The sequence below is a fragment of the Thunnus thynnus genome, chromosome 4 (genome assembly GCF_963924715.1).
Source record: "Thunnus thynnus chromosome 4, fThuThy2.1, whole genome shotgun sequence".
Classification (NCBI taxonomy): domain Eukaryota; kingdom Metazoa; phylum Chordata; class Actinopteri; order Scombriformes; family Scombridae; genus Thunnus; species Thunnus thynnus.
In genome coordinates this window covers 3,838,671-3,863,891 of record NC_089520.1, presented here as the reverse complement: position 1 = coordinate 3,863,891, position 25,221 = coordinate 3,838,671, and the positions used below count along the sequence as shown (strand labels likewise).

Here is a 25,221-nt window from a genome sequence, read left to right as displayed (position 1 = left end):
ACACTTATACTGAAGCTCTGTGACTCCACTTCATTAATCAATAGTGATAAGAGGATCAATGAGAGGATCTGGAGTAAAATAATTAATAACTCATTTTGAGATCAGTCTGAACAGTTACCAGTAACACCAGACTGCAAAAACACTCCAACAGTCTAATTCACAGGAATGAATTGAGTTAAATATTGACTTTGTTCACTCTGAATGCATCATTATTAATGTTCTTTATGTGGGATGTGACTGTACATTAATGATCATACATGACAACTATGTGTTACATACATGATACACAGTTACATGCTGATTATTATATTTATGACTTTTGTGAAGAGTTTCAGAGAAAAAGTTTGAGGACAGAAAGTTTTATCATTGAGAAGTGAAGTGCAACATGTTTAGTAGTGAAACACATTTGAAACACATCTCCTGGTTAGCAAATCACACGTCTCATTTGATTTTTACACACATGCTTATTGATTCTCAGAAGCTGATGATTGAATAATTACGTATCAAATTTGGTTCTGAATGTCAGAGAATTTCTCAACACTAAAACTGTTCCTCACATACAGAAAATAACCACATTTTGATACCCAATAATATTCCTAAATCTCAGCCCCTTTTTTCTACAGTTGATGATGTATTGCAAGTTGAGATGACGACACAGAACAAGAACTTCAGTGTAGATCCACCAGCTGCTTGAACTGTGTCTGTTTTCAGTCAGTCATGTTAAGATTAGTTTCCTGTAGTCGGCTGCTGCAGCTGTTTGTAAGTTCAGACTTGATGTGACCAGTTATAACAGAACTGGTTCCAGTAGAGATTTATTCATCACTGAAGTTAAACCACAAAAACTAGTTCGTATGAAATATTTACACCTAATGACACAATCAGCCTACAACGGAATGGACAATATAGTTCAAGAGGTAATAAATAACAGTCAAAACATTTATCTGACAACAATGTAAAGTGTTGTAGTTTAGAGTTACAGTAACAAGCTCCACTTGTTGTCAGACTGAAGAGTGATAATAATAATAAACTGAATCATCATCATCACAGATTCTAACCAGCTCTGCTCCAGTTCAATATGCCTGAATGTTAAAGACATCAGTGTGATTTATGTTAAATATTGTTAATAAATAAATTACTCATTAATGTTCATTAGTTGTGTAATTTTCCTCTCATTTTAAATTACATAAATAAATATTATTCACACACACAACAAAGAAATACACAAACTATCTTACAAAGTATTAACAGCTAAGTTTTCTATCACTTGGCCTCCTGAAGCTTATTTTTAGCCACACTGGCGTCGTGGCTCTTGGAAGGCATTGCTGATTGGTCCATCTCTTTGTCCAAACTGAAATATCTCAAAAACTATTGGATGGATTCATTCATGTCCCGTCAGGATGAATCATAATACATTTGATGATTCTTTGAGTTTTCATTTATCACCAACATCAGGTCAAAATTTAATTTGTCAAATAATTTGGTTCATGCAAAAATACCTGAAAAACTAATGACGTTCCCATCAGCCTCAGCTGTTTAGCATTGATTAGCAAATGCTAACATGCTAACAAACTAACATGTCAACCTGATAAACATGATCATGTTAGCGTTGTCATTTTTAGCATTTAGCTCTTGGACTCTTTGTCTGTGTCTGAAATCACTTCCTCATTCACTCATTCAATATTCCCTTTACATCCATAAATAGTAACAAACTGAGATTTCACTCATCATCATCATTTATCTTCATCACTGACAGCTGTAGAGTCTCACAGTGGTGATTTTCACATTTATAAAATGTGGAGCTTTGTGTTGTGAATTTGTAACATAAAGTAGTGAACGTGTCATGGACTCTACTTTTTTATTCCATGGTGAGAATTTAAGTGGAAAAAAATAGATTAATATATAAAATATAATTAAAATGGATTAATGTACAAACTCAGACACTGAAATAAAATGGTGGACAGTCAGTATAGTGCACTACATAGTAAACAGGAAATGATGTCAGAAACAGCCTTCGTCTTGTTTTCAGTTTGATTATAAGTTGTGATGCTGAAATGATTTCTGTGTTTACATTGTTGATGACTTTCTGATTGCAGCTACAGATGTTTACTGGTAAATTAATAACACAGTAATGTGGACTTTACCAGTAAAGATATTCATTATGTTTTAAAGTTGCAACCTGTTACAGTTAATCACTAGTCTGAACCTAATAAGTTAATAAGAAGTTAGTAAATATTTCACACACAAACCCAGTAAAAGACAAACAGCTGATGCAACTCAGTCCTGAAGACAAACATCAAAACACCACATGTGGTGATTTACAGATTTAAATCATTAAACTCGTCACAAATACAAAAAGGTTATGAAACTGAAGTATGAATGTACCACAAGTGAACTAAAACAGACTGACGCTCACTAAGGAGCTTTAATTTAATACAAAAAGGTTTTGGGATTAAAATAGTAAAACTTTATCTTCATCTATTGCAGTGAGGATCGTAGATAACAAACATGTTTATGATAATGTGACTTCCTGACGCTTCATTCACTGCTTGTGGAACAGCTGGATGTTGGTTCATTACAAGCAGAACTAACTTCAAATCCAGCATTACGTTGTGATTATTAAAGTGAAGATTAATATGAAAACAACAGGGAACCTTTCTACATTCTGACTTTTACATCGGAGTAGAATCATCCTCCTCTGTCTGGACCTGAAACCACAAATGTTCACTTCTCACATTCACCAACATTTGACTAGTTATTTATATGTGTATGTGTAATTATTAAGTGAAGATTTATGCATCACTGTATTGAAATGAGTTACACCACAAAAACTAGTTCCATACAGTAGAGCTTGTTGTCAGAAATATTAACACCCACTAAATACCAGCTGTAAGTGTTTTGTATCTGACTGAACCAACCAACAGAAAACACAATATATGACCTGCTTAGAGTGAGTAGATAATAGGTCATTATTTGACCTGACACTGGTTAAACTGGAGTTATAGTGGGTGAACTCCACTTGTTAAACTATGATGAGTGATAACATGAATCACTCAACATCACAGATTTTAACTCGCTGACTAAAAATGATGGAAATTAATGTGATTCACTTAAAGTGAAACTATATTTCAAAAAAGATCCGGCAATAATAACATTAAACTAAATGAGTCAGTTATTTATGTTATATAGTATCATCTGCAGCTCAAAGTGATTTACAACAAAATAAATTAATGCACCAAGTGCTTCACATGAAAAGAACATAAAAACATGTAAAAAAACATTAATGTAACATAAAATGGAAAATAAAACCTACTTGATAACATTAATAAAAATAAGATCAAATAAAGTGAAAGTACAATACATAGAATGTGTACTTCAGTGGTGATAATTTGAGACTTAATAAGTGAAAACATATGAACACAATCTGTAAATCAGCACCTCGGTCTCTGAAGCTTTAAGCAAACAGAACCTCCCTTTTCCCAACAGACACAGACTCACCAGCGGTCTTGATTATCAGAAATAAAACCTCTTACAGTTGATCCCAGAACGTCTTCCTACAGGTTGAACCTCACTGTGGCTCTTATCTGTGTCGGCTGCAACCCAAAGCTGCTCCAGAAAGAAACCTCCCTTAGTGGTGCTGTGAGGATTAAAAAACACACCATACAAAGTCATATTCAGTCTCCGTCTGTTTGTGTGTTGTGTTGAACATGTCGTTTACATCCTCTGCTCCAACTGAAATACACGTCATAGAGAAGTCAGAGACTGTGATGATCAGCTTCTTCTCTCTTCTGTTTAAAGTTATTTCATGTAGCAGAGTGCAGTCATGTGAATGTGAAGGCAGGATCTTTGTGAAATTTGAGACTGTGGTTTATTTTTTCAATCAGTTCTGTTAAATAAACCTGCTAACAAAGTGTTACCTGTCTGTCATGTTGATATCTCACAAGAATAATTATGTTTTCCTTTTTCCTTTTGGGTGGCATCTTAAAAGACACAACAGCTGAAAACAAACCTGGTGAGTCCTGATTTTAATGACTGATCTCTACATCTGCATGTATGTGCTGTAAGTCTGAATATTATTCAGAAAAATATTTACATCAGTAAACCTCAGTGTGTTAAACTGACTGGGATCATTCTACTTTGTGTAAGGTCAGACTAATATTCATCACTTACAAGTGACATATACCTACATGTTTTTATCTTTGTTCAGAGGTAAAGTGGTTCATAGTTCCAGAGGGTTATAAAAGGTTATTGTTACTATTTTATAACACAAGTGCCTACAAATTGTATTTAATGTGTATATGACAGGATGATTTGTCTGTGCAATAACCAATAATACTTTAATAACTTATCTAAACTGGTATCAATCCAGTATATACTGGATCAGTGTGTCTCTTGATACTTTGACACAGATAAATGCATCAATCTAAACTGTCCATCACAATGAAAACCAACTTATATAAACTCAATCACTTTATTAAGTTCACCTCACTAAAACTAATGAAGTCTGATGAGTTTTGTAATGAATTCCACTTTCATGAAGGTTTTAATATTCAGGTTTTTGTTGTAACTGTTTTAAGAAAGATGTTGATTCAATGCAGGCTGTGTTTTATAATATTGTTTATAATATTTAATCTACTGTCACTCACATAAAATGCTGCTCTTATATAAATAAATACACTCCAGTGAAATGTTTCATCAGCGTCTGTTGGTTGCAAAATAAGAATTACAATAAATTTGATGGTCAATTTTCCATTCAGCAGCATGATCAAATATTTCTCTCTGACACAATGAAGAGCTGATAATATAAGAGGTTTATGTACCTTTGACAAACATGTTTAATATTTGATAACAAATATTTATATGTAGCATCATCTGATATTTCACTTTCACTAAAACTATTCTAAACTAAAACATTCCTTCATAATAATAATAATAATAATAATAATAATAATAATAATAAAATCATGTAATATCTGCTGAACCTTTACAAAGAATCAGCAGTTTAGTTTATCATCAGTTTATCATTTGGCTGCTTGAATCTTATTTTCATAAGTTGTGTTACAGATCGTGATGCTGCAATAACTTCCATATTTACATTGTTGATGGTTGATTCTGATTGGACGCTGCAACAGATGTTTAGGAACTTTGACCATGTTTAACATCCAACATGATAACAGTATATAAATAACAGAAAACCACAAAGAGCAAAATATGTTTCCTTGAACTAGAAACTGAAGTCAAACTAAAAACTAGAAGCAAACTCTAAATATATCCAATGATAGATCCTGGTAATAATATGATACCATGAAGACACATATAGGCTTTGGAACTGCAGTGATTATTGTAAAATGTTAACTTGAAATGAATAAATATTCTCTTCAGTCATTGTGCTGCAGTGAGAATACTAGACATGACAAACATGTTTGTAGAAATGTAGCTTCAAAACACTTTCTTCATTCATTACAACTGACTGTTGGTTGATTACAAGCAGAACTTATTTATTATCATGTTTCTAATTCAACCAATAATAGATGTTGTGTAAGCATGAGGCTGCAGCAGAGAACCACAAAATGCTGCTGTGAGCTTTTGTTGGTTAAAAAGAGAATTTTATGGGTCTGTATTATTAGCAAATGTGTGTGGAGAGTAAAACTGTATCTCAGTAAACATGTGAACTAAAATATGTGAATGTGTCCAGAAATCTCTAAATATTTATCAGATATGAACATGTGAAAAAGAATCTGAAGGTATTTAGTCATAAACTGAATGTAAATGACTTTTTCTTCATGAGTTAAAGTGTATTTAGCTTCAACAGACTCCTGCTGCATAATACCAGACTGTATCACTCTGCTGTCATTGTGCTTCAGTAGCTGTAGAGTCGACTCACCACCAGGCAGAAGCATCTGTTGATTTAAATCTTGACATTACTGGACAGTAGTTGTTGCAGTTTAGCTGCAGCAGTGTAAGTCTATGTTAGCTAGCTAGTGCTACTTAATGTCTCAGTGAAACATAAACCTCTAAGCTGCATGTTCAGCTGGTTGGATAATATCTTGTTTTACCAAAGTTTATCAATACTAGTGATGACAACAACTATCATAAAGTGAAGATGTTAATCCAGAGTCCATCATAGACTTGTACTTGTGATCCTCGGCTCAGGATGTAGAAAACCTGGACTATGGACAGATTTCCACACACATGTGCAGATCTCAGGTACGGCAGGAGTGTAGCAAAAGTCACCTGTAAAAAGCCTAAAGTGGAGCGACAGGACAGTGATTGAAACATCCTTCCTACTGAGGATCAACACGTCTCAGAAACAGGAGGATGCTACAACAACATGACCCTCCTCACTACTGGGACCAAAACCAACCTCTGAGCTGTGTAGCCCAGCAGGAGGAAACTGCTCATAAGATCGATGCTAATATCACTGTGTCTGCTGAGAGTCATCTCACTGCTGCTTTAATCTGTCAATCATTTTAGATTTTAGGAGCATGCACACCTTTAGTTGTTCTCTTTGTGTAGGTTATGATGTCTGTACATGATTTACAGTTACATTCTGAGTCTTACATTAACTTCTTTTTATCAGTTTCAGGTTCCTCCACTGGATGGATTGTTGCTGCAGTTCTCGGACCTCTTGTTGGTGTTGTTGTTGGTGGTCTGGCAGTGCTTGGAGTCATCAAACTACGAAGTAATAAAGTTTAGATAATATATTTAATCACAGTAGTCATAATGAGCAGACGACACAACAAATTCTTTATATCTATCTCATGTTTAGAGTCTTGACATTTGTTTTGATCTTCTCAGACATACGACCGCCACTGAGTCAACATTATCTATGACTGAGTACATTAAAAATAAATATTTTAAATCACATGAATCCATTTCCATATGTTTTCATTTGAAATTATTTGAATATCATTCAGTTCAATCCATGCTTTCTGATTGAATCAGTGCATATTTTTTAATTGGGGGCTTGAATTTTACATTTCAAGACAGTTAATCATCTAAGTAATACTCTATTTTATATATATTATAACACAATAAGGGAACACACAAACAACAAACAAACAATAACACATTGTAACAACATAATTATGTCTTACATGTGTTTTATTTCAAACATATCAGTTAGATGGACTCAATACAGTTCATGTGAATATTTACTGGAGAACTTGTGGGATTTTCTCTCATAAAATTTTGTTTTCTCTTCTGCAGACAGACGTGCTGCCGGTCCACATAATCAACATGAGAATGTCAAGCTTGAAACAGCTGGCTGCTGAAGTGTGTTTGTGTTGTTGTATTTTGATTTTTGGGAGGATCAGTTTGAGTTTTAGACCAAAGAGTGAAGACATTTTTGGAGCAGTTTGGGCATTTTGTCCAGTTCTCATTTATCCAAAGAGTTGTTTTTAAGTTGAGGTCTGATTTTAGGTTTAAAGATAGAAATAGACGACTGTATAAACCTGTTAACTGAAAGATTAAACTTCCTGTCTGACTGCAGCAGGACCAGGAGGAGGCAGTGTAGCAACAACATGACATCAAATATAAAAGACTAAAATACCACAAACAGAGGACACAACAGTTTCAGCTACTGACCTTAAACTTGTTTTAAGGTCACAAACATTTTGTTGGAATAATTAATGAAAAACAAAAACTGGCACTAAAGGATAGATGTAAAAATATCCAAAACGAACCTTTAAATGTTCAAAAATGTCGTCATAGAAATTAATTTGGGTGTTTGCAGAATTTCATCGTTCTGTCTGGTGGTAAGATTAAGTGACAGTTATATTAACTGTATGTGTTTAATACTCTGATGGAATATAGTTCCACTCTTATGCAGCTTTAGCAGAAAACGCAGACTGAGAGCAGATTCAGTCATTTCCTCTCTGATTCTTTGCTCTGTTGTGTTCTTATTGTTTTATTTTAGTATTTTGATGGTTTTATTATCACCTCGTAATGCATTTCAGTTTTATTCAGGCTCTGTTGTCCATGTACAATAGATTGATTTCATTCATAAAGTGGTTTAATGTCAAGCTGAAATACAACTATAAAACCATCCACTGAACTGTTGTTGAGAACATTATAGTTCATAGATAAATGACATGAGCCTGCATAGAAACACAATCAAACTACCTGAGACAGTTTTTAGTCATTTTGGGCTTTAAAAATAAAATAAGTGAAGTGAAAAATAAAAAAATGTGTTAATGAGGCAGCAAAGCAGGATAATTAAACAATCATTGAAATAAAACAATAAAAGAAACAACAGAATTAAAATGGGCCAAGTTAAAAGGACCAAACTAGGAGAAGGTCTTGTGATGAAAGTGAGTTTTTAGGGATTTAAAAGATCATATTGATTTATGTTCTGATTTTTAAGGGTCTCAGACCAATAAAAGTTCAGTCATCCTGGACAATCAGCTGACTTGATGGAAACAACCAGGAGACTCCTGACTGAGGATTTCAGGCTGCAGCTCAGAAGAGATTGAAATGTTTATAATGTCACTTGTAGCTTGACTATTATAACATTATTAAGAAATATCAATGAATAATGAGAACTGTTAAATTCAGGATCGACTACATTTTATCTGTGATCCTCAGCTGAAATAAACAACCATCGTAGTCACTCGGACTTTAAAAGATAAAGTTGAAATGTGGTCTGGTTTGATCCCTGCTGCTCCTGTCATCATGTCAAAGTGTCTTTGAGCAAAACACTGAACCCCAAATTACTGCTGATGTTTAGACCAGCAGCCTGCATGGTAGCTCACTGCCATCAGTGTGTTTGTGAGTGTTGATGGATGAATGAGAGAAAAATTTGCATAAAATTACTATATAAATGCATTTGATTCAGCAAATATTATCATACTGCTTGTAGCTCTTAAAGATCCTCACTGACTTCACTGAACTAAAGCCTGCTGTTATGCTTTGAATAAATGTGAATATTTTGCAGCTAAAATTAAATAAAATGTGACTTTTTTATTTTAAACAAGCATGTGTTCTTTATATTTTTTAATGTGCTCAGCCAGAATCAGTCAGGTTCAGTTTCATACTGAACTATAAACTGTTGACTGTGATATTTGAATTGTGTTGAAAGTTCATCTATGTTCATGTTAAATGATGATGCACTTGCAGGGTATCATGTAATTTCCAGCAGTTCTTTATCATTTCTGTTCAAACGTTTGAATAAAACATGAAAAATATGGAACTGTATGTTGTGACTGTTTTGAATGTTTCTGTCTGATAAGAGAAAGAAAAGTGATGATACTGTATTGGCTGGATTTTTACACACAACATCTGATTTTGATGAAGACTTTGAGGATAAAAACACTCTGAATGAAACTATGAAGCAGATACAAAGTATTTAAAACTGTTTCTAACTAACAGACAGTTGACCAGCCTGATAAATGATGAATATAGCTGAAAATTTATTGTGTTGGTAGATGTTTTTTTTTATTCCTGACAGTGTAGAAAACTTTAACACAGACATTTTATGCATTTATTAGATAGTGATTAGTGATAGAACCTGTGTTGTCTGTGGTTTAAGGTCGGCATCTTAACCCCTTAAACATGAAGTCAGGTGTCTTTTCTCTCTGTGTGAACGGATCCTGCAGTTTTGTGGTCTTACCTGCTTTTGGCGGCAAGTTGCTGGATGTCTTTTCTCTGATCAACAGGACACTTTCCCCTCCAACTTATTACACTTAAAACATAGGTTCACAAATTTCTTACATTTCTTGTCTTAAAACAATATCAATCAATATCAATCACCAATATGACTGCAGATGTTTTATGTAAAGCACTTTGAATCGCCTTGTTTAAAGGTGTTATACAAAGAAATGTGCCTTGCTTTTGGGATTTGAAGGCAAATAATCTCTGTTTTTTTATTTAAACTGTTCATAGCTGATAATCAGTGCCAATATTCAGTTGACTCTAAATTTCCAAAAAGGAAAGTGAGGATTTATTTGTTTTGTCCTCTGAAACATCATCATGTGACTGCAGTGACACGCACTTTGACCTTTACAAGACTAACTTTGCCAAGAAGTCTAATCACAGAAGATTTGTTTTTACTCCTACATTTAATAATAAGTTTTGTTCGACCTTCTTATATACAGTATAAAAAAGTAAAAGTGAGCAGGTAAAGACATTTATACCATGGATGAACTTGTTCTACAAAGCCAAAACATGCAGTTGACTAGAAATACCCCATTTTACTGCTAAATCACTTTCGTTCTCTGTCAAATGGAGTTAATTTGTAGAAATGATCCTGTTATGCTGAAGAAAACATACTGAAAAGGTTTTGTTTGTTGTGTATCATGACGAGTACAGATTTCTGCAATCACAGTAAAAGAGGAGGTGAAGGCTACGGTTGGATTTGAGGACCTGTAGCTGTTTTACAGGACTACACTACTGATTAAATGTTAGTGTGAGCACTGATCAGTATTTTCATGTATAATTTGTTCTGTTCTTCTGCAGAATTCTAGAGTCATAGTAGTTAATATACAACAGGGGTCACTAATTAAGTTATTAACCATTAACCATGGGCCAGATTTTTTCAGCACTGTTTTTCGGGGGGATGACGCTGTACAGACATGGTGAAAACATGTTTTTGCATGTTTTTGTTTGTATAAAACAGTTTTATGGTTGTATCCGAGGGCAGATGTCATAATTCTTATTAGTAATCCACAAACAATAAACAGTGGCCTGCTTCATTTATGGCTGAAGCTAAACTATTGTTATTGGTCAGATAAAACACGTTATGTTATGTACCTGTTGTGATAAGAAGTAACTAGAGTTTAACCTGTGGAGGTGCTGTTAAGTTAGTTACCTGCTGAATGACATGCAATAATGAGGTAGAATAATCATTCAGTAAACATCAGAGATGCTAGGTTTGAATCTTTTTACTATGAATCACTCACTGAGTCAGTCATTCAAAGCCTGGTGAATCCACCACCGGTGAACAAACACTCGTCTAATGATTACAGCCTACAACTCAGCCCTGACTAGTACAAATGAAATGTTTCTCTTGGAGAATGTTGGTGATTTGAATAGAAGTGTTTGATGGTTCAATATTTAAATTAATAGGCTAATTTAATGTTTGCATTGGGACATTAATTTAAGCTTGACACGCCCCCTCAACCATCCTGCCGCCTGACGGAGGTTTAACAGCGGCTGTCACAGCTGTCAATCATTATGTAACAATGATGTAAATGACAGAAACCATTTTTGGGAAAAATGTATGTGATGTGTACTTTGATTTTTTACTTTGGCTCATGCCCCATCCACTAACATGGAGGGGGCAGGACTTATGACCTATATTGCAGCCAGCCACCAGGGGGTGGTCGAGATGTTTTGGGGAGCTGTCATGACGTCCATCTTTTATACAATCAATGATTGCAATGTGTTACGTCTTACAACCTTTTGATAAGAGGCTGAAATAGATGCACCATTACTGGAGTCCAGCTCCAAGTTGGTGACATATTCCCACCACAAGGTGGTGCCATTGGGCATGGCAAAGCTGAAATGTGAGTACAATACTGAAGTGCATGAGTTGAAATTCTAGATAATAGAAACAAACTTCCCTGCTATCTTAGGAGGAGATTCCTGCACACAAATGGGACTAATAAGAAGACTCTACAAGTTGGACAGGGAAGAGGAAACAGACATCCTGAGGGAATACAGAGATGTGTTCACAGGGTAGAGGTGTGGACCTGGACAGAATCACATTCAGATTGATCCAGCAGGAGCTCCAGTTATTTACCCACCCAGAAAAGTGTGTTTAGCACCGAAAGATAAAATCATAAGTGAACTGTAAAGGGTGGAGAAACTCGGTTGAATATTCAGACAGAACCCATTGACTGGGTTAACAGCTTGGTCAGTGTCCAAAAGCCAAACAGAAAACAAGAATCTGCATTAATCCCCAAGACATCAACAAAGCCACAAAGACGGAACATTATCACCTGCAGACAGTAGAGGAGGATGTGGCAGAGATACCAAATGCAAAATTCTTTTCTGTATTGGACACAAACCATTCTGGCAAATACAACTAGATGAGGACAGTTCTAAGCTATGTACCTTGAACACACCATTCAGTAGGGCACCGCCTTTCAGTGACAAAGCTGCACTGATGCAAACAGCTGCACTTTGGTGTCTCAGCTCTGGAGGTTTTCCAGAAATACATTGCTCAGAGACTGGAGGACTTGGGAGGAGTTGTGAATGTCATTGATGGACATTCTGATGTGGGTGCAGACAAGGAACAACGAGACAAAAAGGCTGAGACAGCTTCTTGACAGAATAAGGAACATCAATCTCCAGTTGAACAAAGACAAACACAAGATTGGAATAACAGAGATTAAATATATTGGACACATTCTGAGTTCAGAGGGCCTGAAACCAGACCAAGAAAAGGTCAAAGCAGTAATGGACATGCCACGACCACATGACAAAGCTGCACTGATGAGGTTCTTCGGCATGGTGCGGTACCTCTCATAGTTCATCCTGAACCTGCCTGATGTGAGTTCACCACTCAGAAAGCTTTTGGAGGGAGATGTTGTGTGAAAGCAGGAAGCAGCAGCAACACAGCTTTGAACAACTAAAGAAACTGGTGAGCAATGCCCCAAGGCTCAAGTTTTCCATTTTATTACATATTTGATTTTCGTTTTCTCTTACTACTCAGACATATTTTTAACCTCACTTAAAACTAGTAGGCTATGATTTTGTAGTTTATGACTTTAATATATTCTAAAACAGATGATTTGTTCTCATGAATTATTTATTTCCATGCATGGGAAAAATGTATGTGATGTGTACTTTGATTTTTTAGTTTGGCTCATGCCCCATCCGCTAACATGGAGGAGGCGGGACTTATGACCTATACTGCAGCCAGCCACCAGGGGGTGATCGAGATGTTTTGGGGAGCTGTCATGACGTCCATCTTTTATACAATCAATGATTGCAACGTGATTCGTCTTACAACCTTTTGAAAAGAGGCTGAAATAGATGCACCATTACTGGAGTCCAGCTCCAAGTTGGTGACGTATTCCCGCCACAAGGTGGTGCCATTGGGCATGACAAAGCTGAAATGTGAGTACAATACTGAAGTGCATGAGTTGAAATTCTAGATAATAGAAACAAACTTCCCTGCTATCTTAGGAGGAGATTCCTGCACACAAATGGGACTAATAAGAAGACTCTACAAGTTGGACAGGGAAGAGGAAACAGACATCCTGAGGGAATACAGAGATGTGTTCACAGGGTTGAGGTGTGGACCTGGACAGAATCACATTCAGATTGATCCAGCAGGAGCTCCAGTTATTTACCCACCCAGAAAAGTGTGTTTAGCACCGAAAGATAAAATCATAAGTGAACTGTAAAGGGTGGAGAAACTCGAGACAAAAGGCTGAGACAGCTTCTTGACAGAATAAGGAACATCAATCTCCAGCTGAACAAAGACAAACACAAGATTGGAATAACAGAGATTAAATATATTGGACACATTCTGAGTTCAGAGGGCCTGAAACCAGACCAAGAAAAGGTCAAAGCAGTAATGGACATGCCACGACCACATGACAAAGCTGCACTGATGAGGTTCTTCGGCATGGTGCGGTACCTCTCATAGTTCATCCTGAACCTGCCTGATGTGAGTTCACCACTCAGAAAGCTTTTAGAGGGAGATGTTGTGTGACAGCAGGAAGCAGCAGCAACACAGCTTTGAACAACTGAAGAAACTGGTGAGCAATGCCCCAAGGCTCAAGTTTCCCATTTTATTACATATTTGATTTTCGTTTTCTCTTACTACTCAGACATATTTTTAACCTCACTTAAAACTAGTAGGCTATGATTTTGTAGTTTATGACTTTAATATATTCTAGAACAGATGATTTGTTCTCATTAATTATTTATTTCCATGTATTTATTTATTGTTTTAATATTCTATTTATGAGTATTTATTGTTTGATTTGTTATGTATTGCACTACTGAATACTGTTGTCTTTGCATCCTCCAGTCAACTGAATCTAGAGGGTGAAGATTATAAACACTGAATATGCAGCCTGTCAGATGTGAGTAAATGTTGCTTTGTCTCACAGATCAGAGGACAAATAAATGTAGATCTGCTCCTCAGGTTTTTGTCTGGATTGTGGCTGATAGTCACTAATTCCTGCACGTTAAATCATTGTGTTTATGTGTAATAAATGAGACGGCAGTGATAATAAGTCATTGTTTTGCAGGGAGGACTCTAAACTACACTGCTTCCTACAGGTGTTCTTGTTGATCAGATGAGATAAAAATCTAAATATTTATCATAGAAAAGGTTATAAATTAATTACTTGTGTTAACTGACTTCTGATTATGGACTGTTATGTGATAATTCCCCATGTGATGTTGTTTTAACCTCTATACTCGGCAATGTGGCACCCTCTACTGTCTAACAATGAAACTTTCTCTATTCAGTGAAACCTGAAATATAATGGCTCATGTTAAATACATTCACACTTTCTAATTAACCTTTAACTATTCAGGGTAGACTAGAGAACCACTGTTCTGTCTCTCAGTAACACTCATTCACACAGTCTGATCTGCTGGTCTCTGGAGCTGTTGGGGGTTCAGAGTCTTGCTCAAGAGCACTTCAGTAATGAGAGAAGAACGATCTGATATTCTGGCTGTGAATGGCACAGATCTGAGTTATTCACTATTATTGGAACTGATTTTAGGGATCAACTGTTAGACCTTCAGAAGAACTAAAACACCTTTTAAAAAGTATTCAACTCTTTTCAACTGTTCAACTTGTGAAGACTCATAATAATCACAAGGAATAAAATGAAAACACCATGATGTGTGTGACTTTTTAACTGGTTTTTAATGTTTAATTCCTTCTTGCTGAACCTTCTGGTCTTTTCTTTTATATAAAACATATTGCAAAGACTCTAAGCTCTAAGATATTAAAGTTGAAGATCTGCAGCTCCATCAGCACGTTTAAAACCAAATTAAACAGTCTGTTAAAAGCTACTCAGCTCTGTAACCACTGACTCTACATTTCATCTCATGTTCTTCTCATGAACACAAATAATTTTGCTTTTAATTTGTCAAGCATACATTTGTCCTTGTAGTTGACATTGTGTGTGTGTGTGTGTGTGTGTGTGTGTGTGTGTGTGTGTGTGTGTGTGTGTATGTGTGTGTGTGTGTGTGTGTGTGTGTGCTGTCTGTGTTGTTGCATCATACTGTTTGTTATTGTGCTGTTATATGTTTTAATTGTGATCTGCTGAAGAGGCTGCACATGAATATTAGCTGTAAACTAACTCTGGTACAGAACATCAAATGGTAACATTTATGTTTAACACTGTACATGGTCCCTTACAAATAAAATAATTAAGTAAAATATAAACAGTAGGCCTAATCTTGTATCTTGTATTTCCTTCATCACCTAATGTTAAACACGTACATTTTAAGATTCCTACTGAGATTTATGCTCACAATGAATTATTGCACATATTAATATGTGGAAAAGGTTTATTAAACAACACAAGCACTATTACAGGACAAACATTTGAAATTACAAGAAATTATTACAAGTTCTGAAGGAAAACATTAACCAGAACTGGACACAAACCAGCTTCAGTCTAGTGAAGGTTTAGTGAGTAGAGTGGGAGGGTTTAAGACGCTGCGTTGCAGCTGTTGTTGGACTTTTAGTGGAGCTCAGCACCAGCCTGGTGCTACAGTGTCACTAACACTGTTGTGGCTGGATTTTAAGATTATTGTCATGCAACATCTGTTTTTGAAAAAGACTTTTTGAGGACAAGAAACACTCGAGGCAGGAGGCAGAGAATAAAGTTGAAAGATAGTTTATTGCTGGGTTGGTAGCTGGGAGACTGAGGATGAGAATTGGGCATAAAACTGGACCGAGCAGGACAGAAGGGATGCTGAGGGGAGCCAGGCAGAGTGTTATCCAGAGAGCAGGGAATTGTGATGAGCCGATGAGGAAGTCAGGCGGAGGTAAACTGTGGAGACAGAGAAACAGGTGTTAGATAAATGCAGATACTGCAGTAACTAGACTCAAAGGACTAGAAGTGTCAAAGAGCAGAGAAGCACAAGAGATGAAACACTGGTTTGAACTGGTGTTGTTGTGGTTCATGTTCAACGTCTTAACCCCTAAACCACAGAGGCAGCCCAGCTTTTATTGTTTTATTGGATCTCTGGCGCTCAGGACAACATGAGGAGACTTTTTAGACTCAATGAGACGATGATTATGAATAAAACATGTTTATTTATGTTGCCTGTTATTAGGAAAAATAATTTCACACATGACTGTAAATACAATATTTCAGTCAGATCATCAGGCATTCTTTTCTTTTTTTCTTCTTTTTTTGTGCATAAATCCAGCTCCATAAAAAAAAGGTTTTTCCAGTTTGGTGCTTAAGAAGTGGACTGGCCTGCTCAGAGTCCTGACCTCAACCCTGTCCAACACCTTTGGGATGAAGTGAAACACTGATTGTGAACTCGACCTTATCACCAACATCAGTGTTGACCTCACTGATGCTCTTGTGGCTGAATGGGAGCAAATCCCTGCAGCCAGGTTCCAACATCTGCTGGAAAGACTGAAACCAGAAGAGAAGAGGCTGTTATAGCAGCAGATGAAGGTGTCAGAATGAGATAATAATCATATAACGGTCTGATGTGTGAGTGTCCACATACATTTGGCCACATAGTGAGTGTAACCAGGACTTAGTCATTAAATTTTAGGTCTGTCCTGCTGACAATAATCTGGATAAAGTTCCAACAGTTAAACACATGAGCATCAAGCTGTGTGTCTTTCTGTCTCTTTTTCCCCTTTTTTTTGTAGAAACGAGGCTCCTCAGTTCTGGACTGTCTGTCGTCTCAGGACTTCCCTCTTCTTCACCTCTTCTTCCTCCTCCTGTCGTTTTTCATGAGACTATCTGGAGGTTTGGTTCATGGCTCCTGTCTGTGCTTCACCCAGCTGACTCTGATTCAGACTTGCATTGTGTCTGTGATTAACTGCAGCATCCTTTCTCAGCACCTCTCGTCTCTTGGTTCGCGGCTACATTTGTGTTTAAATTTGAACCACAGATTTATAATCAAAGATGAACTCTTCAAAATCTCACAGTTGTGCAGAATAGAAAAATATGAAGGCCTGCAGTGTTTTATTTGGACAAAGTTAGAGACTGTTTGTTATTTATCAGAGAGGGTGTCATGGTTCTGTTATTGACTCTAGAGACTCTTGTTAGTCTGTCTTACAATTCCTTGGTTGCCATTATCCTCCAGATGCCCTCAGACTTTCTCTGTTTTGTGAATATTGGACTGTGTGGGAGAGGGCTTATTTTGAGTTGGACTTTTTGAAGGGTTATCTGATATATATGGTTTCTGCTCATTGATATGCTGGGTTGTATTAAGTGTATTGTGTTTTCTGTTGTGTGTTCCTTCACTCCTCCTGTGTTCATGTGTTCCTCCTCTCACCTGCCCTGCATTACCCTCATCAGTCCTGCTCCCTGTGTTTCCCTCAGCCTATCAGCTCCCAGCCTGCCCTTGTGTCCAGTCACCTGATCCCCATTTGCTCATTAGTTCAGTTTGTATTGTAGCCCTGGTTTTCTGTTCAGTCTCTGTTGGATCCTCTGTTTGATCTGCTCCTGTCAGTCTTGTCCTGTTTGCACGAACATTTAATAAAGAGCCTGAAGTCTCTGTATTTGGGTTCATTCCTGTTACTCTACCCGACAGAGGAGATGGCTGGGGTGTGACTAACCTACGTTTTAAAAAAAAAAAAAAAAAAAAAAAAAATCTTGACCCTCCTCGGTAAAACACGTATTTTGAAAAGAAAAAACGTATTTAAAATAAATACAAAATTAAAGTTGTCTGTCCCTCCCCAATGCTTAAAAAATATTTGATGTGCCTCCCCCGTTTATAGAACTTTTACTTTCTGTCGCACTGGCTCTTTGTTTCTTTTTGTTTCTTACAGTTACAGATTAAATGTGTAAAATAAAGTAGGGAATGGTATAAAAAGAAGTAATGACGTCAGTGCTGTTGCCGCTTCCGGAAACTGCGAAACCGAAAGTATTTTTCGGGTGAGACTGTTATTCTGTCTCGAGTAGTAAAGGCTTCGTCAAGCGATGTTAAAATGATGTTTAATCTTCAGACGCCGATAACTATGAAGCTTCTTCTTCTCGTGTTTCCTCTCATCTGGTTTGAAGTAACGTTTGGTGTCAGAAGCGGTAAGAAAACTATTTAGACTGATGATCAAACTGAATTATAAAGTTATTGAAGCGCGTTGCTTTCACTAAAGAAGGAAACTGAGTTCTTGTCTCGTAATTATAACTTCCTCATTTTAAAACTACTTATACTGACTCATAATTAGAAGAAAACAGGTGTTACACCGTATTCTGTAACCCACAGATCATGTGACCAGGTTTGCTTGTTTTTATCTTTTACTTTATTTCATGCTTTGTTTCGATAGTTACTAAATGGCTCCACAGTGTTTCGACAGAAAGACGTTTTTACAGTTTGACACCTTCTCCTAACATACAGCGAACAAGCGAACTCTAGCGGACGCAGCGCGAAACATGATACAGTTAAACCAGGAGCGATGTCGCAGCGCTGTCGGCCATGTTTGATACGCAGTTTATCAGAAATAACGGCAGGAAGTAGACGCCGCCCTGCACGTCTGCTCCCAAACTAACATCAGCCCTGAGTAGGTCTATTATAGGACATAATTAATCAGATGGATGCTGTCATCACATCACATCACGTGTGTTATGGGGATATTTAACATTGATCTGTGCTAATCATCAGGATGTTAGCACAGATATTATATATATTATATTATACATCAGGAATGTAGCTACTCGAGACGTTTATGATCTCGGACTCGACTCTCAGTCCCCCGTCTCGACTTTTAAGGATCCGGTCTCGACAATAAACTGTATATAAAGATCTTTAGTTTATTGTCTCCACCGAGTCTCTCTCTTTGTGTGTGTGTGTGTGTGTGTGAGAGAGAGAGAGAGAGAGAGAGAGAGAGAGAGAGAGAGAGAGAGCGAGAGAGAGCGAGTAATTATTAGACACTAATAAGTGACAATAAAAGAAGCATAACCTCCTCCTAACATATGGCGAGCGAGCGAACTGTAGCGGACGCAGCGCGAAAATGTGTCCATATATACTACGAGCGAAGCGCTGAGTGTGTGTGTGGAGGACCGGACGGAGCGGAGGAACAGAGCCGCTGCTCGGCGACAGAGCACCGGGGAGCTCTGGAGGAGAGAGCCGGGGGCAGAACCGGAGTTTCTGGAGGAATAAAACCCGGAACAACACTCAGCGCTGCGACATCGCTCGTCGGATAATTTTACGCGCTGCGTCCACTAGAGTTCGCTCACTGTATGTTAGGAAGAGGTTATACTTCTTTTATGATCATTTATTAGTGTCTAATTACACACACACAGTGTTTAGATAGAAAGAAGTTTTGACAGTTTGATGCATTTCAGATGTGACTTCAGGCTTCAGGCAGGTGTTTTCTGTCTGTGTAGTTCAGAGGTTCGTCCTTACTGTCTTTTTATTGACTTCATAGTGATCATGATGAGTTATGGTGAATTAAGTTTCACTTTGTTTAGTTCAGTTTTCCTCTTCGATCTGCAGCGCTCTCTCTGGCTTCTCTTTCTTTCTCTCACTAATTTTTTAACCAGGTGTAATATTTATTTGTGTGTTGGATGGACAGACAGAGATAGTCTGATGACGTAGTCAGTGATGAAGATCATCATTTTGAAAAAACAGTTAAAAGACTTAAATGTTATTATTTATTAATGAGTGTGATGTTCTCCTGAGGTTATGCTGATAAATAAGGACTAGTAACATGAAATATAAAAGATGAAAACAAATAGAGAAATAATAAATATCACTTATAATAATATATAATAACAATAATACATAAATTATAAATATATTTACAAAGTAAAATATTCACAAGTGCAAATATAATGTTCAGGGCAGAGCAAAGGATTTGTTGAAGACAATGTTCCAGACGACAAGAAACAAGAAAAGTTTCTTGTTACAACATAAGTTGATATGTTGCTTTGACAACAAACTTCCATATGTCTGTCTTAACCTGATTATTCTGCATGTAAACATACTGACTAATACATGTTTTTGTCCTCCAGAGCCAGATGTCATCAAAGTGATTGTGGAAGAAGGAGGTGACGCCATTTTACCCTGTTCACTCAACAGCACGGAGAGCATTGAGTTTAAATTTTTTGAGTGGAAGGAAGATGATCAGAAGGAGGTGTTTGTGTATGATTCAGGCATTCATAGCAATAAGGGCCATACAGGTCAAGATAAGCAGTTCATAGGACGAGTCTCACATTTTGAAGATGAACTGAAGTCAGGAAACGCCTCCATAATCATCAGAAATACGAAGGTGGCTGACAGTGGAGACTACACCTGTGACTTTCCACATCTTCAGCCAAGACAAATATTCCACATTAAGCTTCGTGTTGGTGAGTGTTTTTATAAAATGTTTATTTACTGATGTGACTGGTTTAAGAGTCTCAGATGGACTCAAGTCAAATAGTCAGAAAACACATCTGGCAGGGCCTCGTCCCCACAGCGCTGCAACCATGTATGGAGAGATTCCCTCTTTATCAAACATGATGGATATTTGAGACACATTGCAGTTTGTGTCACTGCGTCCAATAAATTTTGTAACTTTCTTAAACCTATTAAGTACATCCAGCTTCATGCAGTGATTGTCCAGGTGTGTGGAGGTAAGAAAGAGAAACTTCTCTCTCAAACTCCTGATTTTAACAGCATGGATGTCTTGAAGGGGAGACTGTATGAAAGTGTGAGCTGTTATCACCATTTAAATGATTATCACGTCTCGCCCCTCTCTATAACGCCAGGCTTTACACTCAGTTCAGAGCAGCTATAAACACTTTTACCTTTAGATGACACGTTGTAAGACCTACAGTAGTTCATTTCAAGTGAACTCCAGCCTTAACCCATCTGGGACTGACACAAAGCAGTCGTGTCTGTGAATGTGCGGCCAGTTTAAACCAGGATGTTTGTGAAATCTGAGACTGTGGTTTCTTTTTTTCCTCCAATCAGTTCTGTTCAATAAACAGGCAGCAAAGTTCTGTTTTTCCCAGTATTAGTCTACCTGTCTGCCATGTTGATGATATCATACAAACCTTCTAACAGAACTATGTTTTCTTTTTTCTTTTAGGTGGCATGTTAAAAGACAGAACAGCTGAAAACATCCCAGGTGAGTCCTGATTATGATGACGTCACTGTCTCTACATCTGACACCTGCTGTAACTTTGACTCCTACAGGCCTCAATCATTCACAAACTAGAAAATCTGTATAACTGTGAAACAGATCAGGGATCATTCTTGTATTTTTACTTGAATCTAATTTCACATCACTTATGAGTGGAGACATTTATACACCAATAAGTTTTACATAATGACTGTTTATACAAGAATTCAAAATTCTTTACACTATATATGTGTTATATGTGTTTACTGGAAATAGTGTTTGCACTGGTGAGTTTTTGTCTGTGTTACAGTCAGGTGTTTGTATATTTCTAAGTGCTGTCTGGCAGCTTCCTCACAGTAGAATTAATGTGTAAATATTCTTCTCAGCAAATAAAACAACAACCTCTCTCTTTCTGTTTCTCTCAGCACAATAATCACACTGGTAGGTTTATTATTGAACGAGCAGTGATTTATAAAAGTTTGTTTATTCTTCAACTTTTTGCTCAGTTTGTTTTGCTACAAAATCATCTTAAAATTCTCTTATTTGAAATATGTTGTCTGAGATCTCAGCAGTGTTTTCTGTTACACTAAAGTAATAAAGAAAACTGTTCAACTTATTTACTGTTTAGATGTGTCATCAGGAAAAGCTGATCACTGATCTCTGAGGAATATTAAAGGATTTTAGGATGTAAGATCAATTCAGATTCAGAAATCAAGAGTTTAAGATGAAAAACTTTTTTGCTAAAATGGAAGAATTGCAGCTAATCTGAGGGTTAGTCAGTGTCTCAAACCTGTAGCCACAACCTGAATATGAGATCTGAGCATCATGAGACAGTTTTATATTAGTTTAGTGTATTGATCGGGGAAACAGATTTCTGAAGCACTGGATCAATATGAAGCAGTTGTGTTGAAAATGGTTCATTGTTCTGAAGCATTTGATTCAGTCAAAATAGCGACATCTGCAGAGCAACTATTGGTATTGCATCTGTATGGATGGATTCAATCTGAGACTGTGATGAAACAGTTAGTCAGAATATAGGTGGTGTTATTGACTCATTATTGATATGTTGTTCAGTAAAGTCTATAGACTTTTATATAAACAGATCACTTTTAAACAGTTTACAGCAAAGATATTGTGTCAGATTGAGAAGCACACCCTGTATCCAAAACCAGCACAACACCTCTCAGGTACGAGTGTGATGTAACGAGGCGTCTGCAGGGTGGTCACATGATTTTTGGCGTAGTGAAGCGAAGCATTGAAACGTCGTGCTGCGATACATTTGCTTTGAAAGGTTGATATGATATTGAGTCGTCTGCATCGAGTGTAACATCACTAGTTTAGTGTCGTACAGAATATTGTATGAATCTCAGACTTCATTGTTATTGTTTATTTAATAATAAACATTTGCTTTGGAAAAGTTTGGACACCACTTTAAGTTTTGCACAATTACTTTGGAGATAAATTTCTTCACATTTATTTACTTTCTGAGATTTATACAATATTTTCTGTAAAACTAAACTTTATTTTTTAACTCCAGTTGTTCACACAGACTTTTTGTCAAAGTCTTGAAGTCCAAGCTGAGATAACACTGATGACATTACTCTGGTTATTGTTAAAGACTAAAGCTGCTCCAGAGCCTCAGAAGACATTAAACAACAGTTTAACAGGCTGAGTCGTCCTCCTCATGACCAGTAAACTCATCTTTGACATCAGTAAAGTGTCTCTTTACACACAAATGAAGAATATGGTATTAAAATGTAGGTTTACTTCTTGTCTCATTAGAGCTTCATTTGGTTCATATTAAATATTTGATGAAAATTGAATCTTAATTTTAATGGATTTTAGGTTTTAGGAGGAATTGAGATTATAAAACATGAACAAACCTGTAGTTTTTAGTTTAAAACAATAATGCTCTCCTTCCTGTGTGAGAAAATAAAAACCTCCAGTTAAATGTTTGATCAGCTGCTGTCGGCTACTAAAGAAGAACTACAACTAATCTGATGGTCAGTTTTTCATTCTGGCAGCTTGAGACTGTTGATCAAATGTTTCTCACTGACACAATTAAACTCTGATAACACAAAGGCTCAAACATGCTTTACAAGAACCTATGATTCATATTTTATAACAATGTTTATATGACTTTAGTGTGATAGAAAATACTGTCTACATCTCAGACAACAAATTACACCTGATTTCATTTTTATTTTTGTGGCTCAAGAAACTGAGCAGAAATTCAAGTTTTGTTCAAACTTCTTCACTGTATGTGTCTCTGTCATGATATGAGTCAGAAATAGTGTTTGCAGTGGTGATAAGTTACCAAATATTTAGTTGAAACTTGTTTGAAATATGTTCTATCAAACATTCCTGAGATGTGTAGTTAAGGCTGATGTGCTTTTCTATTTCACTGTTTCTCTGTTTTTCCTCTGAAATATGATCATATACAAGCAGAGACAGGTTGAACAAAACATCCCAGTATTACAGTTCATGTCTGATCCTGTAATTGTTCTTTACAAGTTATTGTTTTATACTTTGTTCACAGGTGCAGCTCCAGAGCCATATGTCACATCACTTCATCAAACAGTGAACTGGGCGCTGCTTCAATGTAAAGTTCGAGGTGCTTTTCCAAAACCTAAATTACACTGGCAGGACAGTGATGGAAACATCCTTCATGCTGAAGAACCAAAGGTGTCAGAAAGAGGAGGCCGCTACGACGTCATCCTCCAAACTACTGTGAACAAGACCGACAACTATCGCTGTGTTGCTACGCAGGAGGAAATCAGCCATCAGACTTATGCTGAGACACACGTGTATATCTCTGGTGAGTTTCTTCTTAATCATATTTTAATATTCAAATGATTTTAATTATTAACATGTTTTTAGTTCTGAATACGTTTCAATGTGTGCTCAGACTGAACACAAAGTGAATGAACTCAAAGCAAGTTGAAAACATTTTAAACTGAGTGAAAACTTCACACTTACACTGAAGCTCTGTGACTCCACTTCAGTAATGTGCAGAGATAAGAGGGAGAGTGAGAGAGTCTGGAGGAAATAACAAAGACACACACACACACACACACACACACACACAGTAAGTGTGTACATTCTCAGCCAGTTATAGTAAACGTCTGTATGTTCAGTACAATAAGTTTTTGTGCTGAATAAACACAGACTGTAAAAACACTCCAGCAGTCAAATGAACTTTGTGTTCAGTCTGAAACTCACAGTATGAAAACACAAGTTATTCCATCTCACACTATAATATACTATATCACATCTGGTCACCACTTCTTCTCTCACTGGCTTAGAGTGAGTAGAAGAGGTAACAGGTCATTATTTGACCTGACACTGGTTAAACTGGAGTTATAGTGGGTGAACTCCACTTGTTAAACTATGATGAGTGATAACATGAATCACTCAACATCACAGATTTTAATTGACAGATTAAATTGATGTGATTCACTTTAAGTTAAACTGTATTTAAAAAAAGATACATCAATAATAACATTAAACTAAATGACTCAGTTATTTATGTTATATAGTATCATCTGCAGCTCAAAGTGATTTACAACCAAATAAATTAATGCACCAAGTGCTTCACATGAAAAGAACATAAAAACATGTAAAAAACATTAATGTAACATAAAATGAAAAATAAAAGCTACTTGATAACATTAATAAAAATGAGATCAAATAAAGTGAAAGTACAATACATAGAATGTGTACTTCAGTGGTGATAATTTGAGACTTAATAAGTGAAAACATGTGAACACAATCTGTAAATCAGCACCTCGGTCTCTGAAGCTTTAAGCAAACAGAACCTCCCTTTTCCCAACAGACACAGACTCACCAGCGGTCTTGATTATCAGAAATAAAACCTCTTTCAGTTGATCCCAGAACGTCTTCCTACAGGTTGAACCTCACTGTGGCTCTTATCTGTGTCGGCTGCAACCCAAAGCTGCTCCAGAAAGAAACCTCCCTTAGTGGTGCTGTGAGGATTAAAAAAC

General features: G+C 36.6%; 1 protein-coding gene across 1 annotated transcript in view; it reads left to right on the top strand.

Moving 5' to 3' along the window:
* LOC137180919 (hemicentin-1-like) overlaps positions 1-25,221 on the top strand; it is a 215,344-nt gene that overhangs the window by 149,609 nt on the left and 40,514 nt on the right. The window contains exon 12 of the mRNA XM_067586224.1: positions 23,757-24,035. Coding sequence (XP_067442325.1) covers positions 23,757-24,035 — 279 coding nt within the window. The remainder of the gene's footprint in view (positions 1-23,756; positions 24,036-25,221) is intronic.